Source organism: Brassica rapa, unplaced genomic scaffold, assembly GCF_000309985.2.
Source record: "Brassica rapa cultivar Chiifu-401-42 unplaced genomic scaffold, CAAS_Brap_v3.01 Scaffold1081, whole genome shotgun sequence".
Lineage (NCBI taxonomy): Eukaryota > Viridiplantae > Streptophyta > Magnoliopsida > Brassicales > Brassicaceae > Brassica > Brassica rapa.
Window position 1 is genome coordinate 17,796 of NW_022611015.1, and position 24,357 is coordinate 42,152.

Genomic DNA, 24,357 nt, shown 5'->3' on the forward strand with positions numbered 1-24,357 from the left:
ACAGCCACATACGTCATGTGTGTGCTGACAGACACACATGGACGTCCTGTGTGTGCTGACGGACACATATGGACGTCCTGTGTGTGCTGACGGACACACACGGACGTCCTGTGTGTGCAGACGGACAGCCACAGAAGTCATGTGTGTGTCCTGGCGGACACCCGCAGACACACACGTACACACATGGACAGCCACGGACGTCCTGTGTGTGCTGACGGACAGCCACATACAGCCACAGACGTCCTGTGTGTGCTGGCGGACACCCACGGATGTCCTGTGTGTACTGAACAGACAGCCCACGTGGGCCAAAATCACCCAAACAGTCCACGGGATGGGCCAGCGTGCTGAGTCCAAGGACCAGCGTGCTGATATGTGTACTGATGGACATCCACAGATGTCCTGTGTGTGCTGACAGACATAGACGGACACACACAGACAGCCCACATGGGCCAAAATCACCCAAACAATCCACGGGAAGGGCCAACGTGCTAAGTCCAAGGACCAACGTGCTGATATGTGTACTGAATGACAGCCACAGACGTCCTTTGTGTGCTGACAGACACTGACGTCTTGTGTGTGCTGACAGACACAGACGGACACACACGGACACTCACTGACAGCCAAAGACGTCCTGTGTGTGCTAGCGGACACCCACAGACGTCTTGTGTGTGCTGACGGACAGACACGGATGTCATGAGTGTGCTGACGGACACCCACATACGTCATGTGTGTACTGAACAGACAGCCCACGTGGGCCAAAATCACCCGAACAGTCCACAGCAAGGGCCAGCGTGCTGAGTCCAAGGACCAGCGTGCTGATATGTGTACTGATGAACAGCCACAGACGTCCTGTGTGTGCTGACGGACATACACGGACACACACGAATGTTCTGTGTGTGCTGACAGACATACACGGACGTCCTGTGTGTGCTGACAGAAAGCCACAGACAGCCACGAACGTCCTGTGTGTGTTGACGGACACCCACGGACACACACGGACAGCCAGGGACATCCTGTGTGTGCTGACGGACAGCCACGGAAGTCTTGTGTGATGGTGGACACCGACGCACGTCCTGGTTGTACTGAACAAACAGCCCACTTGGGCCAAAATCACCCAAACAGTCCATGGGAAGGGCCAGCGTGCTAAGTCCAAGGACCAACGTGCTGATATGTATACTGATGGACAGCCACATACGTCCTGTGTGTGCTGACTGACACAGACGTCTTCTGTGTGCTGACAGACACAGATGGACACACACAGACACTCACAGACAGCCACGGACGTCCTGTGTGTGCTAGCGGACACCCACGGACGTCCGGTGAGTACTGAACAGACAGCTCACATGGGCCAAAATCACCCAAATAGTCCACGGGAAGGGTCAGCGTGCTGAGTCCAAGGACCAACGTGCTGATATGTGTACTGATGGACAACCACAGATGTCCTGTGTGTGCTGACAGACACACATGGACAGCCACGGACGTCCTGTGTGTGTTGAGGGCACACACGGACGTCCTGTGTGTGCTGACGGACACCCACGGATGTCCTGTGTGTACTGAACAGACAGGCCACGTGGGCCAAAATCACCTGAAATGTCAACGGGAAGGATCAGCGTGCGGAGTCCAAGGACACCCGTGTTGCTATGTGTACTGATGGACAGCCACGGACGTCCTGTGTGTGCTGACGGACACACACGGACAGCCACGGATGTCCTTTGTGTTCTGGTGGACACCCACAGACGTCAAGTGTGTTCTGAACAGACAGCCCACGTGGGCCAAAATCACCCGAAATGTCCACGGGAAGGGTCAGCGTGCGGAGTCCAAGGACCAACTTGCTGATATGTGTACTGATGGACAGCCACGGATGTCCTGTGTGTGCTGACGGACACACACGAACAGCCATGGACGTCCTGTGTGTGCTAATGGCGCACACAGACGTCCTGTGTGTGCTGACGGACACCCATGGACGTTCTGTGTGTACTGAATAGACAGGCCACGTGGGCCAAAATCACCCGAACAGTCCACGGGAAGGGCCAGCGTGCTTATATGTACTGATGGACAGCCACGGTCGTCCTGTGTGTGCTGACGGACACACACGGACAGCCACGGACATCCTGTGTGTGCTGAGGGACACCCACGAACGTCTTGTGTGTACTGAACAGACAGCCCACGTGGGCCCAAATCACCCGAAATGTCCACGGGAAGGGTCAGCGTGCGGAGTCCAAGGACCAACGTGCTGATATGTGAACTGATGGACAGCCACGGACGTCCTGTGTGTGCTGACGGACACACACGGACAGCCACGGACGTCCTGTGTGTTCTGGCGGACATCCACAAACGTCCTGTGTGTATTGAACAGACAACCCACGTGGGCCAAAATTACCCGAAATGTCCACGGGAAGGGTCAGCATGCGGAGTCCAAGGACCAACGTGCTGATATGTGTACTGATGGACAGCCACGAACGTCCTATGTGTGCTGACGGACACACACAGACAGCCACGGACGTCTTATGTGTGCTGAGGGCACACACGGATGTCCTGTGTGTGCTGACGGACACCCATGGACGTCATGTGTGTGTGCGGGTCCAAGTTGGGCTTTGGAGCCAGGATCGGGTCTTACAAGTTGAATCAGAGCAGAGTTGGTTCTAGGATTGTTATGGGGTTATGGGAAATCACCACACATCCGGCTGGGTCTCATGGTAAGGTCTGGTTGATTGCGTAGTTAGCCTAAGGGATTGTGTGTTTCCTTATATGAGTTGATGATGGGGTTAACCCGACCGTGTTGTTGCCAATCCAAACGGATGGGACAAATGTGGAGATCGGGCCGCCTGTTGTTCAGGTGAATCCGACTGAGGTTCGTGTGGACGGATCAGGACGTCAGCTGGAACCGGAGCTGGAACCAGTTGATGGAGCTGGACGACAACAAGAAAGGGGGTTTGAGGAGCAAGGAGAGTCCTCGCAGACTGGTCGCCAGGACGATAAGGTAGGTGGAACAGCTGGTCAAGTGAATCAGACTGCTGAACCGTCTATGAAGGAGGTGCTAGAAGCCATGAAGGCTATGGGGACTCAGATCTTGGCCTTGACCCAGGCATTCACGCCTGTAAGGACAGCCATTCCTTTGGGGAATGACCGGACGGGTCCGATTGCGGCAGCTCAGGCAGCTGGTCGAGGAGCTCAGCAGCAGTTGGAGGAAGTGGCTGAGGTGATTGAAATCGATCCCCCAGCTAGGACAGCTAAGAGGATGGATTATCTGAAGCTGCTTGAGCACATATCCAAGCTGGGGACTAAACACTTTGCTGGAAGTGTTGATCCATTAGAGGCTGACGAGTGGAGGAGCAGGCTAGTCCGTAATTTCAGCTTAACTCGATGCCCAGATGACTACAAGAAGGACATTGCAGTTCACTTCGTGGAAGGTGATGCTCACAACTGGTGGTTGGCTCTAGACAAGCGTACCAGTGGCAGCATTGAACGCTTCTCCGACTTTGAGGTGGAGTTCAACCACAAGTACTGCCTAGCTGAGGCATGGGATCGTCTAGAGGCTAAGTTCTTGGACCTGGTTCAGGGATGCAGGACAGTAAGGGAGTATGAAGAAGAATTCAACCGTCTCTGGCGTTATGTGGGTAAGGAGTTAGAGGACGAGTCAGTACAGGTTCGTCGGTTCATAAGAGGCGTAAGGGTTGAGCTCCAAACCTACTGCTCAGTTCGCACCTTTCACACTGTGTCTGAACTGGTTGAAAGGATGGCTATGTTTGAGACTAACTTGGCCGAGGAGGCTAAGCTGAAAACCCGGAGTCACACGGTTCCTAGTGGTGGTAGCAATGACCGCAAGAGGAAGAGGGAACAGGCTGACGAAGGTAAACCTTCAAGTGGTAGGCCTGAGTGTCCCAAGTGCGGCAGACATCATGGTGGTGAATGCTGGAGAGCAATGGGAGCCTGTCTCCGATGTGACAAGATGGATCACTCAGCTCGTGACTGTCCTAGATAGGAGCAAGGGGCTAGTGGTGATACATGGACATGCCATTACTGTGGAAAGAAGGGACATCTCCGAAAGGATTGTCCTAAGCTGTCATCCGGGCCAAGCAAGAGCCAAGGAGAGGTTAGCAGCCGGATCAGAACCGCGGAAAGACTTCAGCACCGCGCGTCTATGAGTTGTCCAAGGATGAGGACAGGACCAGGCCATTCCAAGCGATCACTGGTAATTGTCTGATCTTGATCTTTTCAATTCAATAGAATTGCATGGTACGGAACTTAGAATGGTTAGATACTTAGATTGGGTCATATGTAGAGACCCTAAGTATTGGTGGTGTGGAAACACACGTACTTTTTGATACTGGTGCTACACATAGCTTTGTGAGCCCAGGGATGCTCGGAAAGGGGTTGTTCCAGTTGGGAACGGGGGATTGTCCTGGGGTAGTGAACGCGGCCGGTTGGCAAGTTATGAGTTCACTAGGAGTGATTCGGGACATCCCAGTGGTGATCCCAGACAGGGTCATGCCTGTGGATCTTGTGGTGATATTAGGTATGGACTGGCTTGGAAAGAACCGGGCCACTCATGACTATCACCGGGGGTGAGTGCAGTTTGAGGGTGGGAGTGGATCTCCGGTCAGGTTCCAAGGTATACGTCCGATCTCTGGATGCTTGGTGGTGTCAGCAATCCATGTTGAAAAGATGCTGAGGAAGGGTTGTGAAGCTTATCTAACCACAATCGCCACTAAGGAGGTCGTCGTGGGTGGTGACCCGGAGGGAATACCGCTGGTCCGAGAGTTCCACGATGTGTTTAGGTCACTACAGGGCATTCCCCCTGATAGGTCGGACCCGTTCATAATAGAACTGGAACCAGGGACGGCCCCGTTATCCAAAAGTCCCTACAGAATGACTCCTGCCGAGATGGCCGAGCTTAAGACTCAACTGGAGGAGTTGCTGGATAAGGGTTTTATAAGACCTAGTGTGTCACCTTGGGGAGCACCGGTTCTTTTTGTCAAAACGAAAGATGGTAGCTTCAGGTTGTGCATTGACTATCGAGGGTTGAACCGGGTTACCGTGAAGAACAAATACCCATTGCCTCGGATAGATGAGTTATTGGATCAGCTCAAGGGTGCAAAGTGGTTCTCTAAGATCGATTTGGCTTCAGGGTATCATCAGATCCCTATTGAACCAAATGATGTTAGAAAGACAGCATTCCGAACAAGGTACGGTCACTACGAATTTGTGGTCATGCCATTCGGACTAACCAATTCACCAGCAGCCTTTATGAAGATGATGAATGGTATCTTTCGAGATTTCTTGGATGAATTTGCAATCATCTTCATAGATGACATATTAGTAAATTCCAAGAGCAAGGAAGACCATGAAAGGCATTTAAGGGCTGTGCTAGGACGGTTGAGGGAACAACAGCTCTTTGCCAAGTTAAGCAAGTGCAGTTTTTGGCAAAGGAGTTTTGGGTTCCTTGGACACATCGTGTCCGATCAAGGAGTCTCGGTTGAACAAGAGAAGATCAAGGCCATACAGGAATGGCCACGACCTAAGAGTGTCACGGAGGTCAGGAGTTTCCTAGGGCTGGCCGGTTACTACAGGAAGTATGTCAAAGGGTTTGCCAGCTTGGCCCAACCGATGACACAACTAACTGGAAAAGATGTGAGATTTGTACGGTCTGAAGGATGTGAGAAGTGTTTCTCTGCCTTGAAAAATATGTTGACGAATGCACCTGTTCTAGTGCTACCAGAGGTTGACCAACCTTATGTGGTATACACAGACGCATCCATCGCCGGATTAGGATGTGTATTGACCCAACACAGAAAGGTCATTGCCTATGCCTCTAGGCAATTGAGGAAGCACGAGGGTAACTACCCAACCCACGACCTGGAGATGGCCGCAGTGGTTTTTGCCCTCAAGATATGGCGGTCATACTTGTATGGTGCCAAGGTTCAGATTTTAACCGACCACAAAAGCCTCAAGTATATATTCACTCAACCTGAGCTGAATTTGAGACAAAGAAGATGGATGGAGTTTGTGGCCGACTGTGATCTTGACATAGCATACCATCCAGGTAAAGCAAACCTGGTGGCCGATGCATTGAGCCGCAGAAGAGCTGAAGTATCGGCTGAGAAAGAGGCGGACATGTTGGAAGGGATGGTCAGATCGTTGCACCTAAATACCTTGGTCAGCGAGGACGAACCTTTGGGTTTGGAAGCAGTGAACCAGGCCGATCTTCTGACCAGGATTAGACAAGCTCAGGTCTTGGACGAGGACCTTTAAGGGGTTGCTCGAAACGAGAAGACGGAGTATCAGACGGCTCAAGATGGAACGATCTTGGTCCATGGAAGGATTATCGTCCCTAATGTGCGGGGACTTAAGGAAGAGATTATGATTCAGTCTCATAAGTCTAAGATCTCCGTGCATCCCGGACTGAACAAGATGTATAAAGACATCAAGAGGTATTACCATTGGGTTCGCATGAAGACTGATGTGGCCGAGTGGGTGGCTAAGTGTCCTACTTGCCAACTCGTCAAGGCTGAGCATCAAGTACCTAGTGGGATACTTCAGAACTTACATATTCCATAATGGAAGTGGGATCACATAACCATGGACTTCGTGTCCGGATTTCCCACGACCAGGAACAGGAAGGATTCAGTTTGGGTAGTGGTGGATCGTTTGACCAAATCAGCTCATTTCATACCAATCAAGAAGACTGATGGTGTGGAGCCTTTGGTGCAGATCTACATGGATGAAATAGTACGCCTGCATGGAGTCCCGGCCAGTATTGTTTCCGACAGAGACCCACGGTTCAGTTCTTACTTCTGGAAGGCTTTCCAAAAGGCCTTAGGAACCAGGGTGAACATGAGTACAGCTTATCATCCGCAGACAGATGGTGTAATAACCCTCATGAGCCAATAAATTTTTGGTCGAGAAAAATCCCGCTCGACCAGTTTTTAGTTGGTTCAACAAGGATTAATAAAAATAAAGATCGACCCGGTAGATTAATTTCTCGAAGGGACTGTCTTGTGGTTGAAAGACCTTCACTTGATGGTTTGGTCGAGTCTTAAATATTTTGGTCGAATTTTTATTAAACTGGAAGAGATTTTCCGAGAGCAAGACGAGAGCCAAAGACAAGGAATATTTGGTTGAAAAATTATTGAAAATTATCAACCAACTGCTACAATTAATTTTGGACCAGACTCATGTCATCCACCAGCCTGCTTGCTCAGTCTTTAATCACATGACTTGCACCTGCCTGCTTGCCTAGCTTCTTCAGTAACTGTCACATGACAATCACAAGCTGCCTGCTTGCCTTGTTTCTTAGATTGTCATGTGAGAAGCACATGAAAGGGGTGGAGTTTCTTCAGGTTAAGGAAAGGACAGCAGCTTGTGCTGAGAGTGCTGAAGCAGCTGGCCAGCTGTCCCCACTCAGCTTAGCTTTGTCCTGAGTGAAACCCTCACCTGAAGCAAGCTCACCTCACATTTAACCCCTCTCCAGCTGCTTCCCACGTTCAGAACCCTGCAGAAAAACCTAGAGAATTTCAGTGAGAAAGAGAGAAAGAAGAACAGAAAAATCAGAGAGAAAAATCAAGAAAATAAATCAAGAAAAAATTGGTGGTGACCTAATCTTCAACCTTAGCTCAGTTTCTTACCTTGGGAAAGATCAGAAGGTGAGATTTTTAAATAAAACCCTAGACCTAGTTGAGTTCAGATCATGATCAGACCTTGATCTTTCTCTTTGATCAGTCCAGCCACAAGCTTACCTTGGAGAAGAGGATCAGCTGAGGCCATCTAGTCCTTTGGTTCATCTTGGTAAGCTTTGGTCTCCTTGCCTCAGTCAGTATCTGATCAGAACAGTTGATGTTTAGTTTAGGTCTTGGTCGGATCAGTTGTATAAGTTCTGATACAGTTCAGTTCTTGTTAATTTCGGTTTGAATCAACCTCTTAGAACCACCAGCTATGATATTTTGATCTGGCTTTGAGTAAACCGATTTGAGCTCAGTCTGATCTTGTCCTGAACTTTGGTAGACTGACTAGAACCGAGCTGAACTTGTATAGTCTGAGCAGAACCAAGCTTGAACTGATCTGATCTAAGGTGTTAAGGCATGAACCGAACTGATCTTGTGATCATACCACTCTGTTTCAGGTCAGAGGTAGAGTAAAGCTTGAAGTATCCAGTCCTGTCCATTCAGCCTTGTTCAAGTGGAACTCAAGTCTTGTCCAAGCCAGTTTCAAGACTAATCTTTAGGTGAGTCTAGAGAGAAGATGAGATAGATCATGAATGTGTACATGATTGAGTTTAAATTGTAGTATCTCAATTAGATAGTAAAGTCTTTGAATCCTTTAAGAAGTGTATGGGTTTACTTAGTGTAAACACTTACACTTAAAGATTAATCAAAAGGTTAAAGTGAGGTTAATCATAATCATAGTACTTGTTCCCAAGTACTAATCTTAATTATGAAATAATCATGGTTTTGATTAAGGATTAATCATGGTTTAATTAAGGATTAATCTTGGTTTAATTAAGGATTAATGTTGGTTTAATTAAGGATTAATCTGAAATTAATTAAAGAGTAATCATGATTAATGAAGTACTAATCTTGGATTAATTAAAGATTAATATGAGATTAATTAAGGATTAATCTAGGATTAATTAAGAGTTAATTATGATTAATTAAGGATTAATTATGGATTAATTTTGGAATAATTATGGAAGTAAAAGCATGTGAAATTCTGTTATATTCACTATCCCTAAAGCCCCCGCATTACCGTGACTTGGTCCTGCGAACGGAACAAGGTCATGACGACACGATGATGGGGTAGCTCCCTGGAGACCGTGTACTGCATGACGATGCAGTGTCGGATTGTTCATACCGGACATTCGACAATGATGGTGATGCTAACTCACTAGTCTCGGTTAGCCTTAGTGGTTTCTCGGGTCTAGTATATATATTGTATTATATGAGTATGGTAACGGGCGGGTGTTGTGGAAGTGATGTTTAAAATAAGAATTCACAATGATGATCGATATTAAAGTATAGTACTAGTACTTGCATGATCATGTATATCCATTTGATAATTGTTTGGTTTATTATTGATTGTGTTTTGATTCTAGATTCACTGAGTAAACTAGTTGCTCATGACTCATTCGTGAGACACTTTACTCTTTTGGACGGAAGGAGCGGCCAACCAGCGGTAGTATTTTGTTGTCCTTGCAACGTACCTTTTGATGTATATTTACTTAAAACGTTGTTGGGCGATAGGCCGTAGGGTAAACTATAACACTTTGTAAGATGTTTAAAGTAAATAAATAATGTATAAAAGATGTTTATAAATCACGAGTTCTCAAATGATATTAGTCCTTGTCCGGGACGAACTAACTATTGAATATTGCTTTATCGGGTTGAAAAGCCTAGAGTAATATCCGATAGGAGTGTCTCTGTTATTTGGTTGTTGGTCTAAGGTGATCGGATTTATTTCGAGAACCTCGGGTCGACCATCAGGGAACATTGACCGTGTCATTTCCGGTTATCTACGATCAGGGGTGTCACAGATGGTCAGTCAGAAAGAACCATCCAGACGTGGGAGGATATGTTGGGAGCATGTGTTTTGGACTGGGGTAACTCCTGGGAAAAACATTTGCCGTTGGTGGAGTTTTCTTACAACAACAGCTTCCACACGAGCATTGGGATGTCGCCTTATGAAGCCTTGTATGGACGACCTTGCAGGACACCGTTATGCTGGACCCAAGTGGTGGAGCGCAGCATGATAGGACCTGAGATAGTGGAAGAGACCACAGAGAAGATTAAGTTCATAAGGGACAAGATGAAAGAAGCACAAGATCGCCACAAGTCCTATGCAGACAGAAGGAGAAAACATATGGAGTTTGAGGTGAATGACATGGTTTATCTCAAAATGATCACTTTCAGAGATCGGAAAAGGGTGTCTGGCCGAAGGAAGCTAGATCCGAGGTACTTGGGTCCTTTCCGGATTATAGAACGAGTTGGAGCGGTGGCTTACAAGCTGAACCTACCAACAGAAATGGAAGCATTTCACAATGTGTTCCATGTGTCTCAGTTAAGGAAATGTCTTTCAGATTAGGACATTATCATTCCAGAGATTCCATCCGATCTAGGCACAAACCACACCTTAGAAACAAGGCTGGTTCGGGTTGTAGACAGAATGGAGAAAGCACTGAGACGTAAGACCATAGAGATGGTCAAGGTGATTTGGGATTGCAGTGGACAAGAGCAAGTCACTTGGGATACCGAGGCAAGAATGAAGGCTGAATTTCCGGAATGGTATCAACAGTTCTCCATGGAAGGTCTAGGGTCGGATTCGAGGATGAATCCATCTCAAGGGAGACTTGTCATGTCCCTGATTCTAGATAGTGCCTTCGGGCACAGCCATGGTGCAAGGAGATGCACCAGTCAGGTCACACGACCCAAAGACAAGCGTATCATGGCTGTACAAGGATGGTTAAGTGCATCAGTAGGCTGAGACTTAACCAGAACCTGATAAGACAAGGGGAACGGAGCTGGACGAGTTGTAAGGCAGCTCGGCCAAGCTGGGAAGTAGCTCTACCAGCTGGATCAAGTCCTGGACAGCTCATTTCAGCTCCAATAGCTAGACTACTAGCTCACCCAGCTGGAGCAGCTAGCAATCAGCTCACCTCAGCTCAGTGAAGTGTTAGAGTCTTGGCCATGTGGCCGAGTCACGGGTCATACCAGGCCGTGAGGGAGGCTTGAGGGGCCAAGGAGAGTCCGATGGGTTTGAGGATTGGACAAAGGATCCAGGAAGGATGGGCAAGTATGGTGGGCTCAGGTTCGAACAGCCCAACAGGGAAAAGGGGCAGTATGGTGGGCTCAGGTTCAGGCTCTAGCTTTGAGACTGACCCGTCTGAAGGGTCATATGATCAGACACCGGAGCACATTCCTTTGTCTCCAGACCCATACTTTATGGACATCGAGGTGGATGTGGTACACGATAGTCCAGTGCATGGAGATCATCCCGCAGCTCCTGCATCTCCTGCCGCTGATATTCCACCAGCTCCTGCCGCTCATATTCCACCAGCCCCTGCCGCACCTATTCCGGCAGCACAACCTCAACCAGCGCCAACTGATCCAGCTATGATAGCACTTCTGGAACTGATGGCTGAGATGGTGAATTTGCAATATCAAGCACTGAATGCACAGCGAGAAGCACAGCGTGCTCAGCCAGCTCCAGTACCTACCACTTCTCACCCGGACTTCCTGAAGATAGTCATGATTATGAAGAACTTGGGGACAAAGCATTACCAGGGAGGCACTGATCCCTTTGAAGCTGATGCGTGGCTTCACAATCTCGAGCAGAACTTTGCTGCAACCCGTTGTCCGGAAGAATTTAAAAAGGACGTGGCTGTTTACTATCTAGAGAAGGACGCCATCAGTTGGTGGTTATGCGTAGAGAGGAACTTTGGAGACTTCAATCTGAGTTGGGCTGACTTCCGTACAGCGTTCGTTCGAAAGTACTTCCCACCGGAAGCCCGTGATCGATTGGAGATTAAATTCATGGAGCTATTTCAGGGAGGATTATCTGTTAGGAATTATGAGGCAGAGTTCACCCGTCTCAGGAAGTATGTCCACTATGGTCGAGAGGACGAGATGATGATTATCCGTAAGTTCCTTCGAGGACTTAACCCATATATCAGGAGCAGACTTGAGGCAGTAGAGTTTCATCGGCTTGCTGATCTTGTTGAGCGTGCTGTGAATGTTGAGGAGGCCATTGCTGCTGAGAGAGCTTCTTCTAGCAATGCCACACAACCTAGACGTCCATCTGTTCCGTTCCAGCCTCAGCCGCATTCTGCTATGCAGCGAGGACGAGGAGGTAGAGCTTTTCGGGGAGGTCGTTCTGGAGGTTCTAGACCTAGAACCCCGACTTGTTTCACTTGTGGCCAGCTGGGCCATGTTAGGAGGGATTGTCCGACCGTGGGACAGTTCCAACCGTCTGTACCATCTCACATCACTTGTTTCACGTGGGGAGAGCGAGGACATTATGCGACATCATGTCCATGCACTCATCTTGCTCAGCCTGTTGTTTCGAGTGCTCGACCCGCCAGACCAGTTAACCCACCTTTACCCTTACCTCCTGCTAAGCGTCAAGCCACTGCTGGTAGGGCTTACGCTTTAGAGTTACCAGGACCATCCGGACCACCTCAGGGTCCGATTTCAGGTTTTTTTTCTTATCCGATTGAGTGTTGCATAAATTATTAAAAATAAAAAAATAATTGAATTGTGAATTAGTGATATAAAAGTATTATAAAAGTGGTTGAGTAAGTAATTGACGGTAAAGTCAATTATTGTCAGGGACTTTGCTTGTGGGTGGAATATCCGCCCACATCCTTTTCGATTCAGGAGCAACACATAGTTTTGTAGCTCCTGAAGTAGCATCCCAATTCGATGGAGAATTCACTAAGGTGAATTTATCCATTTCCGTTCTAACTCCCGGAGATCAAGTTCTTGAAACTGAAGGCTGTAATCTAAGAGTTCCAATCATTATCCAAGATATGGTTTTTCCGGCTGATTTGTTAGTTCTCCCCTTAGAGAGGTACGAGGTAATCTTAGGGATGGATTGGCTGTCAAGTTACCGAGCTCACCTTGATTGTGGTCGAGGGAAGATTGTTTTCGAGAGAGATACCCAACCCCCTTTAGCTTACCATGGCATAGTACCAAGTGATGGAGCGTCATTAGTGTCAGCATTGAGAATTGAAAACGTTTTGGAGAAGGGTGAAGAAGTATACTTAGTGACCTTAGTTGCTGGACCAGTAGAAGACGAGAAAGAGCAGAACATGGAAGAAATACCAGTAGTCAGAGAATACGAGGACGTGTTTAAGGCATTAGAGGGATTGTCGCCGTCTAGGAGTAACCCCTTTAGTATAACCCTAGAACCCAGATCAGCTGCAATAGCAAAGGCACCATACCGAATGGCACCAGCAGAACTTGCCGAGTTGAAGCAGCAGTTAGCTGATTTGTTAGACAAGGGTTTCATACGTCCTAATTCATCACCATGGGGAGCACCCGTGCTATTTGTAAAGAAGAAAGACGGAAGCATGCGGTTATGTATTGATTATCGTGGAATCAATAACGTAACCATAAAAGACAAGTACCCACTCCGAAGAATTGATGAGCTGTTAGACCAGTTACAAGGCGCAAGCTGGTTTTCGAAGATTGATTTAGCTTCAGGTTATCATCAGATTCCGATTTCCGAAACCGATATCATGAAGACCGCCTTTAGAACCCGCTATGGACACTTTGAATTCGTAGTAATGCCTTTTGGTCTTACCAATGCCCCGGCTGCATTTATGCGACTGATGAATGAAGTATTTCGGGATTACCTGGATGAGTTTGTTATCATATTCATTGACGACATCCTCATATATTCCCGAAGTGCAGAAGAACACGAAAGGCATCTACGACTAGTTTTGGAGCGTCTCCGAGATCAAAAGCTTTTTGCTAAGCTTAGTAAATGTCGTTTCTGGAAAAGAGAAGTTGGCTTCTTAGGACATCGAGTGTCAGAAGAAGGAGTTGCCGTCGATCCAGAAAAGATAGCTGCTATTAAGGAATGGCCGCATCCGACTTCTGTTACCGAGATTCGAAGTTTTCTCGGATTGGCCGGCTATTACAGAAAGTTTGTCCAAGCATTTGCAAGCGTATCAAAGCCTTTGACTCGTCTTACCGGTAAAGGGATTGCTTATGAATGGAGTATAGAAACCGAGAAAGCATTCGAAAAGTTAAAAGAAGCTTTGACGACTGCACCTATCTTAGCATTGCCTAAGCCTAACCAACCATACACCGTGTATACGGATGCATCTCATGTTGGTTTAGGTTGTGTGCTGATGCAAGAAGATAAGGTAATCGCCTATGCATCTAGGCAACTAAGAAAGCATGAAGTGAATTATCCGACACATGACCTAGAGATGGCTGCAGTAGTATTTGCCCTTCGGATTTGGCGATCGTACTTGTATGGTGAGAAGATCCAAGTGTTCACTGACCATAAAAGCCTTAAGTATCTTTTCACTCAACCTGATTTGAACCTAAGGCAAAGACGATGGATGGAGTTCATAGCTGATTACGACATGCAGATCCTATACCATCCAGGAAAAGCCAACGTTGTTGCTGATGCGTTGAGCAGAAGGAAAGTTGATGTAGATGTTGAAAAAGAACTCCAGAACTTGGAAGCGGAATTCAAGATGATTAGTTTGGCTGCCTTAGAAGGAGAGGAAAGAGAACCTCTAGGACTACAAGCAGTAAGCCAAGCTGGCTTACTTTCTCGTATCCGAGAATATCAAATGAGAGATGTGAACCTGAAGAAGATACGAGAGCAGTTGAACGAAGGAAACATCGGAGGATATCAAGTTGCAAGTGATGGAACTTTGTTACTCAATGGTCGAGTAACTGTTCCGAAAGGAGAAGGACTTCAAGAGGAGATTCTAAGGACTGCACACCATTCTCTCTTAAGCATTCATCCCGGGAGCACAAAGATGTATCGAGATATCAGAAGATATTACCACTGGCCAGGGATGAAGAGAGATGTTGCCATATGGGTTTCTCAGTGTCAAAGTTGCCAGAGGATAAAAGCTGAACACCAAGTCCCAGGTGGCTTACTTCAAAGCCTACCTATCCCTGAATGGAAATGGGATGCAGTAGCGATGGACTTTATTTCTGGTTTACCTCGAGCACCTGGCCGTGGGAATGATGCAGTTTGGGTGATTGTCGATCGTCTCACCAAATCTGCTCATTTCCTACCGATGAAACTTACAGACAAAGTTGAGACTTTAGCAGAGCTGTATTTGGAGGAAATAGTAAAGCTTCATGGGGTACCAGCAAATATAGTTTCAGACCGAGACCCGCGCTTTACAGCTGAATTTTGGCGAGCCTTTCAACAAGCCTTGGGAACTGATTTGCATATGAGTACAGCGTTTCATCCAGAAACCGATGGCCAAACCGAAAGAACCATTAGATTTCTGGAAGATCTGTTAAGGTTGTGTATCTTAGACTGGAATGGTCCGTGGGAAAAGTTTTTGCCGCTGATAGAATTCTTCTACAACAATAGCTACCACTCTAGTATTGGTATGTCACCATACGAAGCATTGTATGGTCGACCTTGTAGAACGCCCGTATGTTGGGCAGAAGTTGGTGAGAGAAGAATTCTTGGTCCAAAAATAGTAGATGAGGCTGCAGAAAAAGTAAGGATAATTCAAGCCAATATGAAGAAGGCTCAAGACCGACAAAAGAAGTATGCAGACCGCGGTAGAAGAGAAGTCATTTTTGCAGTAAATGATTTAGTCTTCTTGAAAGTAGCTGCACAAAAAGGAAAGGATCGATTTGGAAAAATTGGGAAGCTAGCTACTCGTTACATTGGGCCGTACCAAATTGTCGCTAGAGTTGGAGAAGTAGCCTATAGACTAGAACTTCCACACGATATGCCTATGCATCCGGTATTTCATGTGTCGATGCTGCGTAAGCATATACCAGATCCGAATATGGTCGAGCCGCAGCGACCAGAGAACTTGAAACCTAACCTCACTTAACCTGAAGGTCCTTTGCGAATAGGCGAGCGTCGTATCAAGAAATTGAAGAACAGGGAAATTTCGCAAGTTCAAGTATTTTGGGGAAAGCGACAGAGAGTTGTTATAACATGGGAGGATGAAGATAAGTTCCGACTTGATTATCCAGAACTCTTTTCAGATACCCCAGTCGTCCAGTAAAGGGTGTACACTTGTTTTTTTTTGAGAATTCGGGGACGAATTCTTTTAAGGGGGGAAGAGTGTAATAACCCTCATGAGCCAATAAATTTTTGGTCGAGAAAAATCCCGCTCGACCAGTTTTTATTGGTTCAACAAGGATTAATAAAAATAAAGATCGACCCGGTAGATTAATTTCTCGAAGGGACTGTCTTGTGGTTGAAAGACCTTCACTTGATGGTTTGGTCGAGTCTTAAATATTTTGGTCGAATTTTTATTAAACTGGAAGAGATTTTCCGAGAGCAAGACGAGAGCCAAAGACAAGGAATATTTGGTTGAAAAATTATTGAAAATTATCAACCAACTGCTACAATTAATTTTGGACCAGACTCATGTCTTCCACCAGCCTGCTTGCTCAGTCTTTAATCACATGACTTGCACCTGCCTGCTTGCCTAGCTTCTTCAGTAACTGTCACATGACAATCACAAGCTGCCTGTTTGCCTTGTTTCTTAGATTGTCATGTGAGAAGCACATGAAAGGGGTGGAGTTTCTTCAGGTTAAGGAAAGGACAGCAGCTTGTGCTGAGAGTGCTGAAGCAGCTGGCCAGCTGTCCCCACTCAGCTTAGCTTTGTCCTGAGTGAAACCCTCACCTGAAGCAAGCTCACCTCACATTTAACCCCTCTCCAGCTGCTTCCCACGTTCAGAACCCTGCAGAAAAACCTAGAGAATTTCAGTGAGAAAGAGAGAAAGAAGAACAGAAAAATCAGAGAGAAAAATCAAGAAAATAAATCAAGAAAAAATTGGTGGTGACCTAATCTTCAACCTTAGCTCAGTTTCTTACCTTGGGAAAGATCAGAAGGTGAGATTTTTAAATAAAACCCTAGACCTAGTTGAGTTCAGATCATGATCAGACCTTGATCTTTCTCTTTGATCAGTCCAGCCACAAGCTTACCTTGGAGAAGAGGATCAGCTGAGGCCATCTAGTCCTTTGGTTCATCTTGGTAAGCTTTGGTCTCCTTGCCTCAGTCAGTATCTGATCAGAACAGTTGATGTTTAGTTTAGGTCTTGGTCGGATCAGTTGTATAAGTTCTGATACAGTTCAGTTCTTGTTAATTTCGGTTTGAATCAACCTCTTAGAACCACCAGCTATGATATTTTGATCTGGCTTTGAGTAAACCGATTTGAGCTCAGTCTGATCTTGTCCTGAACTTTGGTAGACTGACTAGAACCGAGCTGAACTTGTATAGTCTGAGCAGAACCAAGCTTGAACTGATCTGATCTAAGGTGTTAAGGCATGAACCGAACTGATCTTGTGATCATACCACTCTGTTTCAGGTCAGAGGTAGAGTAAAGCTTGAAGTATCCAGTCCTGTCCATTCAGCCTTGTTCAAGTGGAACTCAAGTCTTGTCCAAGCCAGTTTCAAGACTAATGTCTAGAGAGAAGATGAGATAGATCATGAATGTGTACATGATTGAGTTTAAATTGTAGTATCTCAATTAGATAGTAAAGTCTTTGAATCCCTTAAGAAGTGTATGGGTTTACTTAGTGTAAACACTTACACTTAAAGATTAATCAAAAGGTTAAAGTGAGGTTAATCATAATCATAGTACTTGTTCCCAAGTACTAATCTTAATTATGAAATAATCATGGTTTTGATTAAGGATTAATCATGGTTTAATTAAGGATTAATCTTGGTTTAATTAAGGATTAATGTTGGTTTAATTAAGGATTAATATGAAATTAATTAAAGAGTAATCATGATTAATTAAGTACTAATCTTGGATTAATTAAAGATTAATATGAGATTAATTAAGGATTAATCTAGGATTAATTAAGAGTTAATTATGATTAATTAAGGATTAATTATGGATTAATTTTGGAATAATTATGGAAGTAAAAGCATGTGAAATCTTGTTATATTCACTATCCCTAAAGCCCCCGCATTACCGTGACTTGGTCCTGCGAACGGAACAAGGTCATGAAGACACGATGATGGGGTAGCTCCCTGGAGACCGTATACTGCATGACGATGCAGTGTCGGATTGTTCATACCGGACATTCGACGATGATGGTGATGCTAACTCACTAGTCTCGGTTAGCCTTAGTGGTTTCTCGGGTCTAGTATATATATTGTATTATATGAGTATGGTAACGGGCGGGTGTTGTGGAAGTGATGTTTAAAATAAGAATTCACAATGATGATCGATATTAAAGTATAGTACTAGTACTTGCATGATCATGTATATCCATTTGATAATTGTTTGGTTTATTATTGATTGTGTTTTGATTCTAGATTCACTGAGTAAACTAGTTGCTCATGACTCATTCGTGTGTGCAGGTAACCCTTAGGCGGGAGACACTTTACTCTTTTGGACGGAAGGAGCGGCCAACCAGCGGTAGTATTTTGTTGTCCTTGCAACGTACCTTTTGATGTATATTTACTTAAAACGTTGTTGGGCGATAGGCCGTAGGGTAAACTATAACACTTTGTAAGATGTTTAAAGTAAATAAATAATGTATAAAAGATGTTTATAAATCACGAGTTCTCATATGATATTAGTCCTTGTCCGGGACGAACTAACTATTGAATATTGCTTTATCGGGTTGAAAAGCCTAGAGTAATATCCGATAGGAGTGTCTCTGTTCTTTGGTTGTTGGTCTAAGGTGATCGGATTTATTTCGAGAACCTCGGGTCGACCATCAGGGAACATTGACCGTGTCATTTCCGGTTATCTACGATCGGGGGTGTCACAGATGGTCAGTCAGAAAGAACCATCCAGACGTTGGAGGATATGTTGGGAGCATGTGTTTTGGACTGGGGTAACTCCTGGGAAAAACATTTGCCGTTGGTGGAGTTTTCTTACAACAACAGCTTCCACACGAGCATTGGGATGTCGCCTTATGAAGCCTTGTATGGATGACCTTGCAGGACACCGTTATGCTGGACCCAAGTGGTGGAGCGCAGCATGATAGGACCTGAGATAGTGGAAGAGACCACAGAGAAGATTAAGTTCATAAGGGACAAGATGAAAGAAGCACAAGATCGCCACAAGTCCTATGCAGACAGAAGGAGGAAACATGTGGAGTTTGAGGTGAATGACATGGTTTATCTCAAAATGATCACTTTCAGAGATCGGAAAAGGGTGTCTGGCCGAAGGAAGCTAGATCCGAGGTACTTGGGTCCTTTCCGGATTATAGAACGAGTTGGAGCGGTGGCTTACAAGCTGAACCTACCAACAGAAATGGAAGCATTTCACAATGTGTTCCATGTGTCTCAGTTAAGGAAATGTCTTTCAGATTAGGACATTATCATTCCAGAGATTCCATCCGATCTAGGCACAAACCACACCTTAGAAACAAGGCCGGTTCGGGTTGTAGACAGAATGGAGAAAGCACTGAGACGTAAGACCATAGAGATGGTCAAGGTGATTTGGGATTGCAGTGGACAAGAGCAAGTCACTTGGGATACCGAGGCAAGAATGAAGGCTGAATTTCCGGAATGGTATCAACAGTTCTCCATGGAAGGTCTAGGGTCGGATTCGAGGACGAATCCATCTGAAGGGAGACTTGTCATGTCCCTGATTCTAGATAGTGCCTTCGGGCACAGCCATGGTGCAAGGAGATGCACCAGTCAGGTCACACGACCCAAAGACAAGCGTATCATGGCTGTACAAGGATGGTTAAGTGCATCAGTAGGCTGAGACTTAACCAGAACCTGATAAGACAAGGGGAACGGAGCTGGACGAGTTCTAAGGCAGCTCGGCCAAGCTGGGAAGTAGCTCTACCAGCTGGATCAAGTCCTGGACAGCTCATTTCAGCTCACACTAGCTTAGGTCAGCTCCAATAGCTAGACTACTAGCTCACCCAGCTGGAGCAGCTAGCAATCAGCTCACCTCAGCTCAGTGAAGTGTTAGAGTCTTGGCCATGTGGCCGGGTCACGGGTCATACCAGGCCGTGAGGGAGGCTTGAGGGGCCAAGGAGAGTCCGATGGGTTTGAGGATTGGACAAAGGATCCAGGAAGGATGGGCAAGTATGGTGGGCTCAGGTTCGAACAGCCCAACAGGGAAAAGGGGCAGTTATGCCGAAAAGGTGGGAATGGCAAAAATGGTACCCATTCGGCCATCAGGTGGTGCCTGTTCGGCCAGGCAGTTGTTGGCCTGTCTCTTCCTATATATACAGACCCTAGGGACCGAGATTTGCCACAATTTTCCTAAGGAAAATCTCTGCCCAAATCGTGAGAGAAAGAAAGAGAGAAAGAAGAAGAAGTGATCGGCCAAAGCCTTGGCCGAGTGTGTTGGTGACTGATTCAATCCGAGGGTTGTCTGAGGAAGTTGAGATTGGCTGATGATGAGTAACCGAGGCATGGAGAGGGGCTTGAGCACTCCTGAACGCACGCCCAAGGTGAGTAGGATGGACTAAACCTTCCTGCCATGGCCGCGGTGGAATTCCGTGTGGGTTGTGGCCGGAATGGTGAACCCAGACCTATCTCTTTTCATTATCCTTCTATTCCATCTCTGTTTCATCTCTATTCTGTATGGGGCTGATGATTCGAAGTCAGAGGGATGAGATCAAGGCCTTGACCGGTCCAGGAACCTAGTCCTTGACCTGTCCAGGAACCTAGTCCTTGGATGTTGGCCGGTTTGGCTGATCAGGGTCGAGATCTATATGATCGAGGCCGGTTCTATAAGATCTGATTGTGGATTCTTCTTAGTGGGGATTTATCATGAATTATCATGGGTTCGAACTAATTTTATCAGATGAATTTAGAGGTGGTCAGTTTGGCCGGTTTGGCTGGTTATGGCCGAAATCTAGGAGGCCGGGACCGATTCTGGTGGTTCTGACTCGACCATTCTCTTAGTTAGGATTTATCTTGAATTATCATGAAGTCAGATTAATTTTTGGGAATTTATTTGAGGAGGTCAGATTTGGGATTAAGATATGGCCGGTTCAGATTGATTGAGACAATGGGTGAGGTCTCTCTTGATTGGTCTGGCCGTGTGTTAACTGGGTGTTCTGGGAAACCTAGGTGATGTTCTGGGTATGTCCGTGTGCCTTGTGGGTTGAATGGTTAGTTAGGGAACATAGAATAAGTGAACCGAACCATGCAATGCTAGATATGATTGTTTAGGATATCGGATTGTACTTACACATATGTTTTGGGTTGTGTGATGGTTTCAGGATCAGACCAGGACCGTGGCAAGGCCAAGGCGCCATGAAGACCTTAGCCGTGGAAGGATGTGTGGGATTTGGGATGGTACTATTAGTATGAACTTATGATTATCCTATTGTGCAACTGAACCTAAGTATTGAATCACATGTTTGTTATTTATAAAGATACAATTTCTTCTTATCTGTTTAGTCTTAGGAATAAGTTGCTTGAACCTCATCTGACTGAACAAGATTTAAGAATTATTGAACTTTAAAACTTGACAAAACTTACACTAGGAGTTAAGTAAGGTCGCGGGTCCAAGTTGGGCTTAGGAGCCAGGATCGGGTCTTACAAGTTGGTATCAGAGCGGAGTTTGCTCTAGGATTGTTATTGGGTTATGGGAAACCGCCACACATCCGGCTGGGTCTCATGGTAAGGTCTGGTTGATTGCTAAGTTAGCCTAAGGGATTGAGTGTTTCCTTATATGAGTTGATGATGGGGCTAACCCGACCGTGTTGTTGCCAATCCATACGGATGGGACAAATGTGGAGATCGGGCCGCCTGTTGTTCAGGTGAATCCGACTGAGGTTCGTGTGGACGGATCAGGACGTCAGCTGGAACCGGAGCTGGAACCAGTTGATGGAGCTGGACGACAACAAGAAAGGGGGTTTGAGGAGCAAGGAGAGTCCTCGCAGACTGGTCGCCAGGACGATCAGGTAGGCGGAACAGCTTGTCAAGTGAATCAGACTGCTGAACCGTCTATGAAGGAGGTGCTAGAAGCCATGAAGGCTATGGGGACTCAGATCTTGGCCTTGACCCAGGCATTCACGCCTGTAAGGACAGCCATCCCTTTGGGGAATGACCGGACGGGTCCGATTGCGGCAGCTCAGGCAGCTGGTCGAGGAGCTCAGCAGCAGTTGGAGGAAGTGGCTGAATTGATTGAAATCGATCCCCAAGCTAGGACAGCTAAGAGGATGGATTATCTGAAGCTGCTTGAGCACATATCCAAGATGGGCACTAAACACTTTGCTGGAAGTGTTGACCCATTAGAGGCTGGCGAGTGGAAGAGCATGCTAGTCCGTAATTTCAGCTCAACTCGATGCCCAGATGACTACAAGAAGGACATTGCAGTTCACTTCTTGGAAGGTGATGCTCACAACTGGTGGTTGGCTCTAGAAAAGCGTACCAGTGGCAGCATTGAACGCTTCTCCGACTTTGAGGTGGAGTTCAACCACAAGTACTTCCCAGCTGAGGCGTGGGATCGTCTAGAGGCTAAGTTCTTGTACCTGGTTCAGGGACGCAGGACAGTAAGGGAGTATGAAGAGGAATTCAACCGTCTCTGGCGTTATGTGGGTAAGGAGTTAGAGGACGAGTCAGTACAGGTTCGTCGGTTCATTAGAGGCGTAAGGGTTGAGCTCCGAACCTACTGCTCAGTTCGCACCTTTCACACTGTGTCTGAACTGGTTGAAAGGATGGCTATGTTGGAGACTAACTTGGCCTAGGAGGCTAAGCTGAAAACCCGAAGTCACACCGCTCCTAATGGTGGTAGCAATGACCGCAAGAGGAAGAGGGACCAGGCTGAGGAAGGTAAACCTTCAAGTGGTAGGCCTGAGTGTCCCAAGTGCGGCAGACATCATGGTGGTGAATGCTGGAGAGCAATGGGAGCCTGTCTCCGATGTGGCAAGATGGATCACTCAGCTCGTGACTGTCCTAGACAGGAGCAAGGGGCTAGTGGTGATACATGGACATGCCACTACTGTGGAAAGAAGGGACATCTCCTAAAGGATTGTCCTAAGCTGTCATCCGGGCCAAGCAAGAGCCGAGGAGAGGTTAGCAGGCCGGATCAGAACCGCGGACAGACTTCAGCACCGCACATCTATGAGTTGTCCAAGGATGAGGACAGGAGCGGGCCATTCCAAGCGATCACTGGTAATTGTCTGATCTTGATCATTTCAATTCAATATAATTGCATGGTACAGAACTTAGAATGGTTAGATACTTAGATTGGGTCATATGTAGGGACCCTAAATATTGGTGGTGTGTAAACACACATACTTTTTGATACTGGTGCTACACATAACTTTGTAAGCCCATGGATGCTCGGAAAGTGGTTGTTCCAGTTGGGAACGGGGGATTGTCCTGAGGTAGTGAACGCGGCCGGTGGGCAAGTTATGAGGTCACTAGGAGTGATTCGGGACATCCCAGTGGTGATCCAAGACAGGGTCATGCCTGTGGATCTTGTGGTAGTCCACCTAAAGAATCACGAGGTGATATTAGGTATGGACTAGCTTGGAAAGAACCGGGCCACTCTTGACTGTCACCGGGGGCGAGTGCAGTTTGAGGGTGGGTGTGGATCTCCCGTCAGGTTCCAAGGTATATATCCGATCTCTGGATGCTTGGTGGTGTCAGCAATCCATGTTGAAAAGATGCTGAGGAAGGGTTGTGAAGGTTATCTAGCCACAATCGCCAATAAGGAGGTCGTAGGGTAGGGGGTGGTGACCCGGAGGGAATACCGCGGTCCGAGAGTTCCACGATGTGTTTAGGTCACTATAAGGCATTCCCCTGATAGGTTTGACCCATTCATAATAGAACTGGAACCAGGGACGGCCCCGTTATCCAAAAGTCCCTACAGAATGGCTCCTGCCGAGATGGCCGAGCTTAAAAAGCAACTGGAGGAGTTGCTGGATAAGGGTTTTATAAGACCTAGTGTGTCATCTTGGGAGCACCGGTTCTTTTTGTAAAACGAAAGAAGTCAGGTGGTAGCTTCAGGTTGTGCATTGACTAGCAAGGGTTGAACCGGGTTACCGTGAAGAACAAATACCCATTGCCTCAGATAGATGAGTTATTGGATCAGCTCAAGGGTGCAAAGTGGTTCTCTAAGATTGATTGGGCTTCAGGGTATCATCAGATCCCTAATGAACCAAATGATGTTAGAAAGACAGCATTCCGAACAAGGTACGGTCACTACGAATTTGTGGTCATGCCATTCGGACTAACCAATGCACCAGCAGCCTTTATGAAGATGATGAATGGTATCTTCCGAGATTTCTTGGATGAATTTGTAATCATCTTCATAGATGACATACTAGTAAATTCCAAGAGCAAGGAAGACCATGAAAGGCATTTAAGGGCTGTGCTAGGAGGGTTTTAGGGAACAACAGCTCTTTGCCAAGTTGAGCAAGTGCAGTTTTTGGCAAAGGAGTGTTGGGTTCCTTGGACACATCGTGTCCGATCAAGGAGTCTTGGTTTATCCAGAGAAGATCAAGGCCATACAGGAATAGCCACGACCTAAGAGTGTCACGGAAGTCAGGAGTTTCCTAGGGCTGGCCGGTTACTACAGGAAGTATGTCAAAGGGTTTGCCAGCTTGGCCAACCGATGACCCAACTAACTGGAAAAAGATGTGAGATTTGTATGGTCTGAAGGATGTGAGAATTTTTTTCTCTGCCTTGAAGAATATGTTGACGAATGCACCCTTTCTAGTGCTACCAGAGGTTGACCAACCTTATGTGGT

At 46.5% G+C, this 24,357-nt stretch overlaps 1 protein-coding gene across 1 annotated transcript; it reads left to right on the plus strand.

The window, feature by feature from the left end:
* Nucleotides 1-2,423: 2,423 nt before the first annotated feature.
* On the plus strand, nt 2,424-23,324 carry LOC117125712. The gene is made up of 2 exons (XM_033283669.1): nt 2,424-4,407; nt 22,990-23,324. Exon 1 carries the CDS (start codon nt 3,026-3,028, stop codon nt 3,980-3,982), a length of 957 nt encoding a protein of 318 aa, XP_033139560.1. The 5' UTR covers nt 2,424-3,025; the 3' UTR covers nt 3,983-4,407; nt 22,990-23,324.
* The last annotated feature ends 1,033 nt before the right edge of the window (nt 23,325-24,357 follow it).